Consider the following 15,136-nt stretch of genomic DNA (forward strand, 5'->3'; position numbering starts at 1 on the left):
TTACACTTTCTCTTCCATGGGATGTTCTCTAGGAGAAGTATTACTCCACATTTGCTAAATGCAGCTAAAATACTGATACCCAGATTTTAGAAACAGTCCAGATGTCCCACTATAATGGATTGGAAGAGGGAGGTGGAAAAAACAATGGAAGCAGAGAGGTGGGTAACCTATGGTTAAAGACCAATAGAATAAATTTAAAGATACATGGGCAGGATGACTGTACTACTCCTCAGAAATAGGGGAGGATTAAACCCTATGGGGGTAGTGCTGTGCTGTGGATCGGATAGTCTGAAGGGTGCATCTGGTGAGGGGAAACTGGGGGGGGGGGGGGGGATACAGTGGAGAGGTGATTGAAGTCATTAAAGGAAGAGAATACTTTATAGTAATAAATTAGGCAGGGGACAGCTAACAATTAAAGCACATAAAGAAGGGTGGATTGAAACATTGAAATTAAAAGAAGAGAGGAATAACTATTTTATTTTAAAAAGTAGAAGGGAGAGGATACATTGAATAAAAGCACTAAATATTATAGAACATGATAATATTAATTTAAAAATCAATCCTTTTTTCCCTTCATTTGTTTTTTGTTGTTGTTTGACACATGTAATAGGGCGCTGTAAAGCCTCCTTCCTAATTATATATTGAATAATGTGTTGCACGAATTGAGTTTTGGTCATGAGTTTATGTGTAGAATATTTGTAGCGGATTTCTTTTCTTTTTTTTTTCTCTTTCTGAATATGATATGATCATGGATTCTGTGTAATCCCCCTGGGGGGGGGGGAGGGGTTATTGTGGTCTGTGTTAATGGAAAGATTTATATAGATATTTTTGTAATGTGTATTTTTGTGTTGTACGAGGAAATTTGTCTCAAAGGAAAAAGGTGATTATAAAAATAAAAGAAATGTCTTCATTGGAGAAAAGATTTCCCTCCTGCTCCTACGAATTTTCTCTTCTTTGAGGTTGAAAACAAACAACCAATTTGATACTACTAACCAAAAGGAAATCCAGCGCAAATTTGTACAATTAAAATTGTCAACTTAAATTCCACTACCAGTTTATGGTTGGCTTACAAAATTTCTTAAAGGAACTATGTCATTGCAAGAAAACATGCCAGCAGCAGCTTCCAGAGCCTGCCCGTTATGTGAAAAGTCTGGGCTGTCCTGGCAGGTAAAGATCCAACAGGTAGTGTCAGTGTGGCAACCTACAATGCTACATAGTCCTTCTGACCCAGCACAGTGAAGGACTGCCTCACTGTCAAATAGAAATGTGCAGAAGGCAAGAAGTCGCAGGCAAGCTTTAGCACTTTCTGGGCTTCAGCTTTGTGCAGATACCTCTAGGTGCCAGCCCAGTGCACCTGGTGTATTTTTTTTTTTGCTCTACGAACAGAGTTTGCTTTAAAGTGGTTGTAAACTTCAGACATGAAATATGAACAAAGCATATTCTTCTATAGTGTGTACTTGTCTCAATCTAGAGCACTAAGTATAATTTCTGTCCATTGTCTCGTTCATCTGCTATCTGCATTAGTCATTTCTGACTAATTTTCCTGACACCAAGAGAAAAAAGGTGACGGGGAGGGAGCACCAGCAGATTGACAGCCTCAGCTCTGTTCCTGTGTGCTGTGTGATGGGGGTGTGTTTCTTCCCACCAGTCAGCTCCCTGAGCTCTTCTCAGTGATGTAAGTTTATCTGCCCACCCCCTTCTTTTCAGAGCTGAGCGATCCCATGTAAATTCTGCACTTTGAATGGATGAAGGGGAAAGACGGCTTTAGATAAACAGGTACAACGTAAGTTGGATGATTTCTTTAATCTCTCTGTATCACCTGAGTCCAGTCACTTCACTGTAGGGCTGAAACAACTAATCGATTAATCGACAACTAATCAATTATAAAATTAATCGATTACTATTTTCATAATCGATTAATCGGCCAGTAACATAAAAGGGTTAAAAAAACTATAGTACAAAACTTTCTAGTACAAAACTAGCAAATTGCTACTGTAAATATTACTTTCACAGTTCTACAGTAAAAAAAAAAAATGAACCACTTACAGTAGTGATTATCTGCTTTTTTTTGTACTATAAAAGCCAATTTTAGTTTTTTTAACCCCATTATGTTACCAAACATCTTAGACCTGGTTCACATCTATGTGTGTTTTGGTGCTTTTTGCAGAAACGCACTACAGTTCACTTACATGGTTTCCTGTGGGACACGTTCACATCGGTGCTTTTTTTAGCTGCTGTGTATTTGGAAAGGGTCAAGGACTTTTTTTAATGCAAAGCGGTGCTTTTTTGGTTCAATATACTTCAATGGAGAAGTTACAGAAGAGTATGTAATGCGTTTATGCAGCAATTTGTGTTTTTTTTCAATCTGCTCAACGACAAATTGTCCAAAAAAAAAAAAAAGCAAAAACGCGAATCGCAGCAAAATCACGTGCGCAAAAATCAAAACGCACACCAAAAACCACTGCAGAAACAGATCAAAAGCAAACTGCATAGGTGTGTACCGACCCTTATGCTGGCCACACCGATCAATTTTCAGATGGGAATATTCAGACGAAAAATCTTTGTACATTCGCTTAATGAAAGAATGTTTGAAATTTTTATTTCTTTTTAACATTCTGTTTTAAAAAGAATGTAATTTTTGAACGAAAACCACATACACTATCTGGAAATTCCTTTGACCAATAAGTTGTCTATTATTTCCAAATTTTCCTGTTACTGTGGTTGAAAATGAACGTCGATTTTACCCCACTAATGATTAGAAAATCGAACGAACATTCTTAAAATTAAATTTTTTTTTTTGTTTTTGAAGGAAGACATTGTTTTTTTTAAATAATAAAAAATTGATCTCTGAGTCTGATGATATTTACCAGATTCACAGTTTAATAGTATGTACAGTATATCTCCTCTAATAGTATATACAGTATATCTCTCCTCTAATAGTATATACAGTATATCTCCTCTAATAATATATACAGTACATCTCTTCTAACAGTATATCTCCTCTGTCTGTTATTCTCAGAGTGGATTAGATATTTTGCTCCCTAACCATATAGTTGGTTATTTAAAATTACCATTGCATAGAGATATTTAATAATAAATTGCATTTTTTTTAAACTTTACATATTACCTAAATTATACACCACACTTTTGTTTAAGGTTATTAACCGATTAATCGATTAATCGAAACAATAATCGGCCAACTAATTGATTATAAAAATAATCGTTAGTTGCAGCCCTACTTCACTGGGTATATGTGAGGGTTTACAACCACTTTTAAGTCTCCCCATGGGTGCTCAACCTGTGGCCCTCCAGCTTTTGTGTAAGTCCCGTCATGCTTGTAATTCTGCTTTGGGAGTCATGCTTGTAACTGTCAGCCTTGCAATGCCTCATGGGACTTGTAGTTCTGTAACAGCTGGAGGGCACCCATGCTCCAATTCATAGTTTTTCCTATAGTTATTTGTGATTTTATCAGCAGAGATTCACATCATTATTTCTTTGACACTGGCGCTTGGCCTTGTTGGGGATTCTCCTTGAAAGATCTAGGAAGTGAGCATTCAGAACTGAAATTTAGTTTTCTTTGGAGGTGAACTAAAAGACGTGGTTCTGTTGTAGTAGGAAAATCATAGCTTGCCAAGATAACACAACTATGTCTATTCCTTCACCTCATTTAATAATTTATTGTACAGAGTAAAGTTTTTATGGGATGTAAATTACACAACATTTTAGATTTAACATTTAAAAAAGTCCACGAAAAGCTTTGTGTTTAGTTTTAAGTGAATTCTGATGTACAAATGAAGGTAGTTTATATAGTAGGTAATCAAATGTTGTGAAACTAGCAGAGTGCAATGTTGTGCATATACAGTACAAAAAGCATTCCTGCAATAAACAGTGTATATTGCTTTGTCTTTGTGTTGCAGCTCTTTGAGGGTATGAAAGCCTACAAAGGGGAAGACAATCAAGTCCGCCTTTTCCGACCAATGATGAACATGGAAAGAATGCACAAAACCGCACTGAGAGCTAGTTTGCCTGTATGTAAAATTTTTATATTAGAAAACCGTTACTAAACAAATGCTAACTTTTAGTTTAAAGGGTAAGTTCACCTTTGCACCCCTTCTCCCCCCTCCTTTTGACAGTGGATTGGGGATCCTGTTTTAATTTTTTAAGAGACACACAAAAATGGCGCATGCTGTCATTTAGAGCTGTGCACAGAATATGTTCTATAATCGGGTTGAAATAATAAGTGTACATTGATTTCAACCAAAACACAGTAATTAAAAACCTCAAAAGAAACTTAAACCCACAGCTGACCCAGAAGAAGCCACAAAAGCCTTATAATGCATAGCCCAATTTGCTCTAACAGAGGGGAAATTCTTTCCCAATCTCTAGTACCCCCTGGACCAACAGTATACAGTGTAATTTTTTTAATAAATATTAATAGGCAGTTATATTCTATGCATTTAGAAACCTATCCATCCTTTTTTTTAAGCATTCTTCTAAATTGGCTAGAACTAGTGTCCATGGAAGACTGTTGCACATTTCACAGCACTTACTGTAAAGAACTTTTTATGTATACAGAGGTTTTTTTTGTAAGAAATGTCAGGTAAAAAAAAATCATTAAAACTGGGTACTGTATTTAAATATCTCCTTTTAGTGTATTTCCTTTCTATAAATTATTTTTTATTCACTTACAGTGTGCCTTGCATTGAATGAAATACATTTTATTGAACATTTTTCATTTACCTGGGATATGAAATGTAACCCAACTTCCTTTTCATGCATTCAGCAACCAACATGCAATGTGCCTTTTAAACTTGCTAGAAAATGGGATTACTTAAGGACCAGTCTTTTTTTCCCTCCGTGCATGTCATAGCCTTCTCTTCTGGGAGTGTAATTTGGGGACTGTGCTGACCTAGCTCCTCTGCTCCTCTCTTCACCTCCCTGCATTACCTTTTATGTAGCTGCCAGGAGGAGGAGAAAGAGTGAAGGGGAATACTATAGAAAGTAATTTGAGTGACAGCTCTGAGGCTGCTAAAGTCACATCCAAGGTGGCTGCACCTTGGATGTGACTTTAGCAGCAGAATTTTCATAAAATAGAAAAAATGCAAATACTGTATTTTCTTATGGGAAGATTTCTGGTGGAATGAAAGGTCTGTTAACAGGGTCCCTTTTATACAAGGTGTTCATGCCCCCCAATAATCACCTCTTATTTAGAACGATTATCTTTAAGTCAGTTCATTTTTTCTTATAGTGGAAGTCCTCTATGCTCTTTATTTAGTAGCCCTTCTCTTCTATCTGTTCAGTTCCAGGACTTTTTTTGTAAACCAGTGTCCTAAAATGTTCAGCATATTTAAGAAAAGGTCTAATGCTCTGTACAAAGGCAAAATTATGTCCCTCTTTCGCTCTCTATCCATATTTCTCTCTTTAAAGTGGATGTCTCCTAAAAGTTATTTCTTTTCAGTCTTTTGACAAGGCAGAGCTCCTCGAGTGTATGAGAAGATTCATTGACATTGACAGAGATTGGGTCCCTAAGTCTAATACTGCCAGTCTCTATGTTCGACCAACATTTATTGGCACAGAGGTAAGTTCAGATCTTATGTTTCTTTTCATAGTTTCATAGTAGGCAAGGTTGAATAAAGAAAATAGTCCATCCAGGTCAATCAGTGTAACTGTATGTGTGCCAATATCGATAATCATTCCCATATCCCTGTATATTGTGTTTACTAGGATGCACGTCCAAGAGTCTTTTAAAAATATCAATACTCCCCGCTGACACCACCAATTGTGGAAGAGAGTTCCACATCTTTACCGCCCTGACAGTGAAAAAATCCTACGCAGCTTAAAGTGTTACTAAACCCACAACAGTAAAATCAGTCTGTATATGCAGTAAAGCATGCTTGTTATACTCACTGTGGAACCTAAGGGGTTAATCCTCTGCATCGTTTAAAAAAGGCAGTCTGGTATGCACAAATCCTCCTTTTGTTCCACTGACTCCAGAACATGTCTGGATAAGACATAGCCTTTGGAGTCAGGCTGCACATGCTCAGTTTGGTGTGTATTGCTAGAGAGGTTTTTTTGTTCCTCTTGGGAGAGTGCATGTGATCAGTACAGGGCCAGTACTGTCCAGACAGAGGGTCAGGGGTTCTGCATCCTGATGGGACAGCTCAGTGCAGTGTGAAAACTCCTCCTACAAGCTTAATCAGGAACTGAGAGAAGCCACAAGACTGCTATATACTGCTGATGAGAAAAGGTATTTAGCAGTTTATATTTACTAAAATAATTGCATTTCCGTGTACTGTCAGAGACCAGATATAGTAAATGCAGGATCTTAAGTTTAGTAACACTTTAAGGTTAAACTGCTTCTCCCTCAAAATCATTGTGTGGCTCGTGTCCTCTTACATTCCCTGAGACTGAAAGGTTTTCTTCCTACACTGGGATCACCATTGAGGTATTTGTATACTGCTATCATATCTCCTCTCAAGCGCCTCTTCTCCAGGGAGAATAAGTTTAGCGCTTGTAGTTGTTCCTTGTACTTGAGGTCCTCCAGTCCCCTTATTAATTTAGTTCCCCTTCTCTGGACTCTCTCCAGTTCCAGCACATCCTTCCAGAAGTCTGGTGACAAGAACTGGACAGACTACTCCAGATGTGGCCGATGCAGAGCTTTTTTTTAGAGTGGCAGTATTATCGTTTTATCTCTGGAGTAAATTCCCTTTGTTATGCAAGCTAATAGTTAGCTGGCTTTGCTTGCGGCAGCTTGACATTGCATGCTATTGCTCAGTTTGCCTTCTACTAGGACCCCCAGATCTTTCTCCATCCTTGATTCCCCCAGAGGTTTTCTCCCTAGTGAATAGTTTGCGTTTATATTTTTAGCCCCCAAGTGCATCAGTTTACATTTTTCAACAGTAAACCTCACTTGCCATGTAGTTGCCCACCCCATTATTTTATTCAAGTCTTCCTGTAAAATTTTTATATCCTGATGTGAAGTTATTGCCCTGCTTGTTTTTGTGTCGTCCGCAAAACCTGAGATTGCGCTATTTTATCCCATCCTCTATATCATTTATGAATAACTTAAACAGAATTGGTCTCAAGACAGAGCCTTGGGATACCCCACTTACCAATCCAGACCAGCCTGAGTACACATTATTTATCACCACTCTTTCTAAACGCCCCTGCAACCAGTTTTCTATCCATGAAAAACTCTATGGTCCATGCCTACAGACCTCAGTTTGTAGATTAAGTGTTTATGGGGAACTGTATCGAGTGCTTTTGCAAAATCCAGATACACCACGTCTATGGGCCTTCCTTAATCTAGATGGCCACATGTTTCCTCATAGAATGTTAACAATGTTCTTTTATTAGCAGAGCTGGGCTGAATTTCTTGTTTTATAATGTTTCCATATTGTGTACTCCTTATCACATCTACTTATATGTTACATTGTTTGTTTTCTCCCCTCACAGCCATCTCTTGGTGTTTCAAAAGCCAATCATGCATTATTATATGTCATTATTGGGCCAGTGGGACCATACTTTCCCAGTGGAGGATTTAACCCTATCTCACTGTTGGCTGATCCAAAATACGTGCGTGCCTGGATGGGGGGTGTAGGAAACTATAAACTAGGGGGGTAAGTTTTTACATCTCATAATGTAAAGATTTATGGCTCTAGAAGTCTTTATATGTATACAATATATACAGTACTGAGAAATGTGGAGATAATTTGAGAAGAAATTTTTGTTTTAGTCACACGCCAATGCTAGGAAACTTTAGTTCCCCGGTTATATCATTTATGTAAGTGCACTTATGTCCAGACTATCGATATTAAAATATTTACATATTCCTAACAAGCACTAGAGGAGTTTTAAAGAAGCCATTCCTGGTATTTTACCTGCGTTTAATGTGGACTAAATCAACTGTCTCCAACCAGTGGTCCATGGACCACTGATGGTCCGCAAGAACATTTTTGGTGGTCCCCAAGTGTTCTGTCACAAATCAACATTATGGCGGATGTACAGTGGATATAAAAAGTCTGCACACCCCTGGTAAAATGTCAGGTTTCTGTGATGTAAAAAAATGAGAACATGAGACAAAGATAAATCATTTCAAAACCTTTTGCACCTTTAATGTGACCTATAGACTGTACAACTCACTACAACATATTGAAATCTTTTAGAGGGGAAATAAAAAAAAAATAAATAAAATAATGTGGTTGCATAAGTGTGCACACTCTCTTATAACTGGGGATGTAGCTGTGTTCAGAATTAAGCAATCACATTAAAACTCATGTTAAACAGGAGTCAGTACACACCTTCCATCATTTAAAGTGCCTCTGATTAACCCCAAATAAATTTTAGCTGTTCTAGTAGGTCTTTCCTGACACCTTACAGCAAAAGCCATGGTCCGCAGAGAGCTTCCAAAGCATCAGAGGGCTCTCATTGTTAAAAGGTATCAGTCAGGAGAAGGGTACAAAAGTATTTCCAAGGCATTGGATATACCATGGAACACAGTGAAGACAGTCATCATCGAGTGGAGAAAATATTGCACAACAGTGACATTACCAAGAACTGGACGTCCCTCCAAAATTGATGAAAAGACGGGAAGAAAACTGGTCAGGGAGGCCTACAGCAACATTAAAGGAGCTGCAGGAATATCTGGCAAGTACTGGCTGTGTAGTACATGTGGCAACAATCTCCTGTATTCTTCATATGTCTGGGCTATGGGGGTAGAGTGGCAAGACGGAAGCCTTTTCTTATGAAGAAAAACATCCAAGCCCGGCTAAATTTTGAAAAAACACATCTAAAGTCTCCCAAAGCATGTGGGAAAATGTGTTATGGTCTGATGAAACCAAGGTTGAACTTTTTGGCCATAATTCCAAAAGATATGTTTGGTGCAAAAAACACTGCACATCACCAAAAGAACACCATACCCACAGTGAAGCATGGTGGTGGCAGCATCATGCTTTGGGACTGTTTTTCTTCAGCTGGGACAGGGGCCTTAGTTAAGCTAGAGGGAATTATGAACAGTTCCAAATACCAGTCAATATTGGCACAAAACCTTCAGGCTTCTGCTAGAAAGCTGAACATGAAGAGGAACTTCATCTTTCAGCATAACAACGACCCAAAGCATGCATCCAATTCAACAAAGGTATGCCTTCACCAGAGTAGATTAAAGTTTTGGAATGGCCCAGCCAGAGCCCAGACCTAAATCTGATTGAATATCTGTGGGGTGATCTGAATAGGGCTGTGCAGAGGAGATGCCCTCGCAATCTGGCAGATTTGGAGTGTTTTTGCAAAGAAGAGTTGTGCAAATATTGCCAAGTCAAGATGTGCCATGCTGATAGACTCATACCCAAAAAAGAGTGCTGTGTGTCCAAAGTGTAAGGTGCATCAGGGTGACTTTATTCATATGATCTGGCGATGCCCAAAACTTAAACGCTTTTGGGCTGACGTACTGCAGCTTATCTCTGATCTAGCCCAGGTGCCTATACCTTCAACCCCTTTGGTGTGCCTTCTGGGAGCAATTGATGTCGAAATGTATCCAAAGGGTGTATATACCATGATCACTAGGTTACTGTACCTGGCTAGAAAGCTTATAGCCCGCCACTGGATAGCATCTACTGTACCTACCAAAAAACAATGGATTCCTATGTGAATTCCCTGCTTCTCAGGTCTCCGGCCTCCTCCACTGTAATGAGGACTTTCAAGGCCAAAGATAGCTGACATCCTTCTGTATGTGGTGGGTTGTGAGGCATAGTGGGTGCAAGATGGATAAAGTCGTTGGGTGCTGGACACTTCTTGAATACAAAAGAGATGTCTATTTCTCTTACAATCTTTTATGGGGGAAAGAGGGTTAGGGCCAGGACACCCTTAAGTAGTTGCAAGTTTAATTGGCAGACTCTGAGATTTCAATAAGAGGACAGCTGTGCAGGGAAAGGCCCCAGCAAGGCGCCACATCTGCACGTGCAGGAATGCTGTCTCCTATGGCAACAGTTTTTAACAGTTCCTAACTCAAATGTAACAGTTTCTTCTGCTCCGGTACTTGCTTCAGTTACTCACTGTGGTCCCTGGTAATACAGTGGTTGGACCCTTAGTGGCCACAGCTTCCCTCCTACCTCCAACCACTGACAGGTTTTCCGGATAGGCTAGGTTTTCCGGCTATCCAGGTTTCTGGATAGGCCCTCACACAGCCTAGCAGCCAGGCGCCCCTGGTATAGGCCCGATCTCCGGGCTAGCAGCCCAGAGGCACATGACACACGTCCACCCAGACAGATGGCACAGAACATAGATCACCTGACTCCACCCGAATATATAGGCTCTCCCAGTAGGCCAAGGGATCCAAGAAAACCCCTGCCAATTGGCTAGGATACCCCATATATCCATAACCTGACCTTGAATTGTCCTTCTCATATACAGTACCACCAAGTGCCCGTCACCTAGTGGTCGAAGAGAAAAGGCCAAACTTAGGGAGAAATCAATGGATCTCTAACAATCAACCAGGGCCATTACTCCTGGCAAGTAAATTTGTGAGGAGCATCCCTGCCTAAACTCCAGGGTGCTACATCTGTTATGTATACTGATCTCATGACAGAAAGTGTTTGGGGTACTTTTTACTATGCACAACATGACTGACTACTGTTCAATCCTCATAAGTGATAAATGCATTGTATCATTTGATCTGTCCCTTATAAATGTTTGGATGTATGGTCACTTTCTGTTATAACAAATAATAATAAAAAAGTTTTGATAAAAAAAAAATTAAAACGACTGAGTGCTGTAATAGAATCAAAAGGTGCTTCAACAAAGTATTAGTTTAAGGGTGTGCACACTTATGCAACCATATTATTTTATTTTTACTTCCCTCCACCTAAAAGATTTCAGTTTGCTTTTCAATTGAGTTGTACAGTTTATAGGTCACATTAAAGGTGGAAAAAGTTCTGAAATTATTATTTATCTTTGCCACATTTTTTTTACACCACAGAAGCCTGACATTTTAACAGGGGTGTGTAGACTTTTTATATCCACTGTATACCTCCCAATGTTGTTGCCAGTGTTGTTCTCAATTCAGGCAATTCAGTTGTGAAACAGAAGGAAACTTTCAATGGCAGCACCGTGGGAGGGAGCAACAGAGGTGGAGCACATGGCTGGATAAGGAGGCGAGATTCAATAATGAGTCTTTGTAAGGCAGCAGTGTGATCCAGAGGGAGGGGGGCAGAGAGCCGGAGCATTGTGTGTATAAGGTAGCAGTATGATCCAGGGGGAGGGGGACAGAGAACCGGAGCATTGTGTGTATAAGGCAGCAGTTTGATCCAGGGGGAGGTGGGCAGAGAGCCGGAGCATTGTGTGTATAAGGCAGCAGTTTGATCCAGGGGGAGGTGGGCAGAGAGCCGGAGCATTGTGTGTGTATAAGGCATGTCAAATTCATGTTGGTGGTCCACGGGATTCAACATTGTGAGTTTAGTGGTTCGTTCCCAGTATAAGAGAAGCTGAGATTTTAATGCTTGTGTGGTAAACTTTGAAAATTAAAGCTGAAGTTTAGGTATTGATATTTTTGCTGAGTGACATTGGTCAAGCTTGGTCCAGTATAAGTATGCATGTGCCATACCTGGCCAATCTTCATGGAAGCTGAAAATCACTGCAGCAGGCACCGCTACTACAGTGATTGCTGCTGGCCTCCGGGTTCCTTGCCTAGCGGTTGTCCTGCTGCTTGGTGAACACAGGAGAGAAAACTTTTAATTTTCTTAGTAAACGCAAAGTGTTCTCTAAATGGACAAGGTGGAGAGGCGAGACGGTGACATTGCGATGTCCATGTGAATACAGAGATGAATGAGGGCCTCTTTTAAACTGAATTAACTGTTAAGAATATGTAAATACTTTAGTGTGCATGGCAAAGTTTCACTTTAATAAGTACCCTAATGTATTTCATTTACGAAGAATAGAGACTTTGACAGCTGAATTTTAGATACTTTTTTCCTGTACATCCTGTCCCACATTGTGCAAGCTGCTTGAATCCTGGAAAAACTGCAGGGATCCTCCGTGCTTTTGCTGCCTCTGAACTTCTGGGAAAAAAATGCACAAATTCCCACCCTCACCTCTATTGAGAACGGTTCTCTCATTGTTTTCACTGTCCGTAACACAGTGGGGTTGATTTAATAAAACTGGAGGGTACAAAATCTGGTGCAGCTGTGCATACACACCAATCAGCTTTCAGGTTTTTTTTTTTTTTGTCAAAGCTCAAGGCTGCTTTCACATTGGAGCGGGCTGGCGTTGACGGTAAAACGCCGCTAGTTTTAGCGATGCTTTACCGTCATTTTACCGGCACTAGCTGTGCGCTTTTAACCCCTGCTAGCGGCCGATGAAGGGTTTAAATGCCCTGTGTAGCGCCGCTGCCGAAGCGCTTTGCAGGCGCTTCAGCAGCAGTGCCCATTCATTTCAATAGGCAGAAATTGATACTGCTTGCAGGGCTTTTTTTAGGCTGCTTTCACACTGAGGCGCTTTACAGGCACTATAGCTCTAAAAATAGTGCCTGCATAGTGCCTGTACAGAGCCTCTTCTCTCACTCCAGTGTAAAAGCCCGAGTACACTGGACACACTTTCACTTTCACACTGGAGCGGTGCGCTTGCAGGATGGTACAAAAAGTCCTGCAAGCAGCATCTTTGCAGTGCTGCAGGAGAGGTGTATACACCACTCCTAAAGCTCCACTGCCCATTGAAATCAATGGGCAGCGCCGCTGAACCGCCGGCAAAGCGCTGCCACAGAGGCGCTTTGCGGACGGCTTTAACCCATTTTTGCCCGCTAGCGGCCGATTAGCGCCGCTAAAATGACAGTAGAGCGCCACTAAAAATAGCAGTCTTTTACTGCCGATGCCTGCAATGCCTTAGTGTGAAAGCACTCTTAACCACTTGCCAACCGCCCCATAGCCAAATGAGGGCTGCAGGGCGGCTGGATAACTCTGGGATCACGTCATATGACGTGATTCCAGAAAACTGCTCCTGCGCGTCCCCTGGGGCGCGCACACGGGAACATCCGTGACCGCCGGGCCCAGAGGACCGGCGCATCACGGTAAACGGCCGCTGATCGCGGCCGTTTACCATGTGATCGCTACGTCAAATGACGGAGCGATCACATGTAAACAAACCGGCGTCATGTCATGACGCCGGTTCCTCCCTCCCCTCTCTGTACCGATCGGTACAAAGGGGGAGAGATCGGATGGGAGCCGCGCTGTGGGCTGGATGTGTAGTGCCCACAGCGCAGCTCAGTGACATGTACAGTCACATCCATCCCCCCATGCTCAGCCATCCCCCCATGCTGTGCAATACTCTGCAATGATCCTGTGCAACCCTGTGCAATACTCTGCAATGATCCTGTGCAACCCTGTGCAATACTCTGCAATGTTCCTGTGCAACCCTGTGCAATACTCTGCAATGATCCTGTGCAACCCTGTGCAATACTCTGCAATGATCCTGTGCAATACTCTGCAATGATCCTGTGCGACCCTGTGCAATACTCTGCAATTATCCTGTGCAATACTCTGCAATGATCCTGTGCAACCCTGTGCAACACTCTGCAATGATCCTGTGCAACCCTGTGCAATACTCTGCAATGATCCTGTGCAACCCTGTGCAATACTCTGCAATGATCCTGTGCAACCCTGTGCAATACTCTGCAATGATCCTGTGCAACCCTGTGCAATACTCTGCAATGACCCTGTGCAATACTCTGCAATGATCCTGTGCAACCCTGTGCAATACTCTGCAATGATCCTGTGCAATACTCTGCAATGATCCTGTGCAATACTCTGCAATGATCCTGTGCAATACTCTGCAATGATCCTGTGCAATGCTCCGCCATACCCCGCCATACCCCGCCATACCCCGCCATACCCCGCCATACCCCGCCATACTCAGCCATACTCAGCCATGCTCAGCCATACTCTGCCATACTCTGCCATACTCTGCCATGCTCAGCCATACTCAGCCATACTCAGCCATACTCAGCCATACTCTGCCATACTCAGCCATACTCAGCCATACTCAGCCATACTCTGCCATGCTCAGCCATACTCTGCCATGCTCAGCCATACTCCGCTGTACTCGGCCCCTGTATGTGGCCAGGCTGTGGAAGTCTCACACATGTGGTATCGCCGTACTCAGGAGGAGTAGGAGAATCTATTTTGGGGGGTCATTTTTGGTATGTACATGTTATGTGTTAGAAATATTGTATAAATGGACAACTTTTTGTTAAAAAAAAATGTGTTTTAACCACTTCCCGCCCGCCGGCCGTCATACGACGTCCTTGACTTTGTGCGGGGATATCTGAATGATGGATGCAGCTATAGGCATCATTCAGATATCATCATCTTTTTCAGCCGGCGATTACCTACACCATAGGAGTGATCATAGCGTCTTTTCCACTGCTTGATCATTCTTACGGGAGGCGAGAGGGGACGCCCCCCCCTCACCACCCTCAGGTGCTTCTACCGACTCACCGCTACAATCAAAGCCAGGATGTTTTTTTTTTTTGTTTTTTTTTTCAAGCTTCCCAGCCTAGAGGTGAGATGTGGGGTCTTATTGACCCCATATCTCACTGTAAAGAGGACCTGTCATGCCATATTCCTATTACAGGGGATGTTTAAATTCCTTGTAATAGAAATAAAAGTGATCAAAAAATTTATTTTTTGGAAAAAAGCCTCAAACTAAAAAAAAGTAAAATGAACAATTAAAAAAAAAAAAAAAAAAAATTTCCCTGTGTCCCCGAACGCATATGTAAGTTGCGCCCACATATGAAAATGGTGTTCAAACCACACATGTGAGGTATCACTGCGATCGGTAGAGCAAGAGCAATAATTTTGGCCCTAGACCTTCTCTGTAACTCACAACATGTAACCAGTAAAAATTTTTAAAGCGTCTCCTATGGGGATTTTTAAGTAGCGAAGTTTGGCGCCATTCCACGAGCGTGTGCAGTTTTGAAGGGTGACATGTTAGGTATCTATTTACTCGGCATAACTTCATTATTCACATTATGTAAAAACATTGGGCTAACTTTACTGTTTTGTTTTTATTGAAAGCACAAAACTGTTTTTTTTTTTCAAAAAAAAGTGTTCGAAAAATTGCTGTGCAAATACTGTGCGAGATAAAAAGTTGCAAC

At 41.3% G+C, this 15,136-nt stretch overlaps 1 protein-coding gene across 1 annotated transcript in view; it reads left to right on the forward strand.

Annotated features, from left to right (window-relative positions):
* The window catches only part of LOC141110956 (branched-chain-amino-acid aminotransferase, cytosolic-like), a 102,074-nt gene that overhangs the window by 55,182 nt on the left and 31,756 nt on the right, over positions 1 to 15,136 (forward strand). Inside the window, exons 4-6 of the mRNA XM_073602776.1 lie at positions 3,918 to 4,028; positions 5,459 to 5,578; positions 7,456 to 7,619. Coding sequence (XP_073458877.1) covers positions 3,918 to 4,028; positions 5,459 to 5,578; positions 7,456 to 7,619 — 395 coding nt within the window. The remainder of the gene's footprint in view (positions 1 to 3,917; positions 4,029 to 5,458; positions 5,579 to 7,455; positions 7,620 to 15,136) is intronic.

Source organism: Aquarana catesbeiana, linkage group LG10, assembly GCF_042186555.1.
Source record: "Aquarana catesbeiana isolate 2022-GZ linkage group LG10, ASM4218655v1, whole genome shotgun sequence".
NCBI lineage: Eukaryota > Metazoa > Chordata > Amphibia > Anura > Ranidae > Aquarana > Aquarana catesbeiana.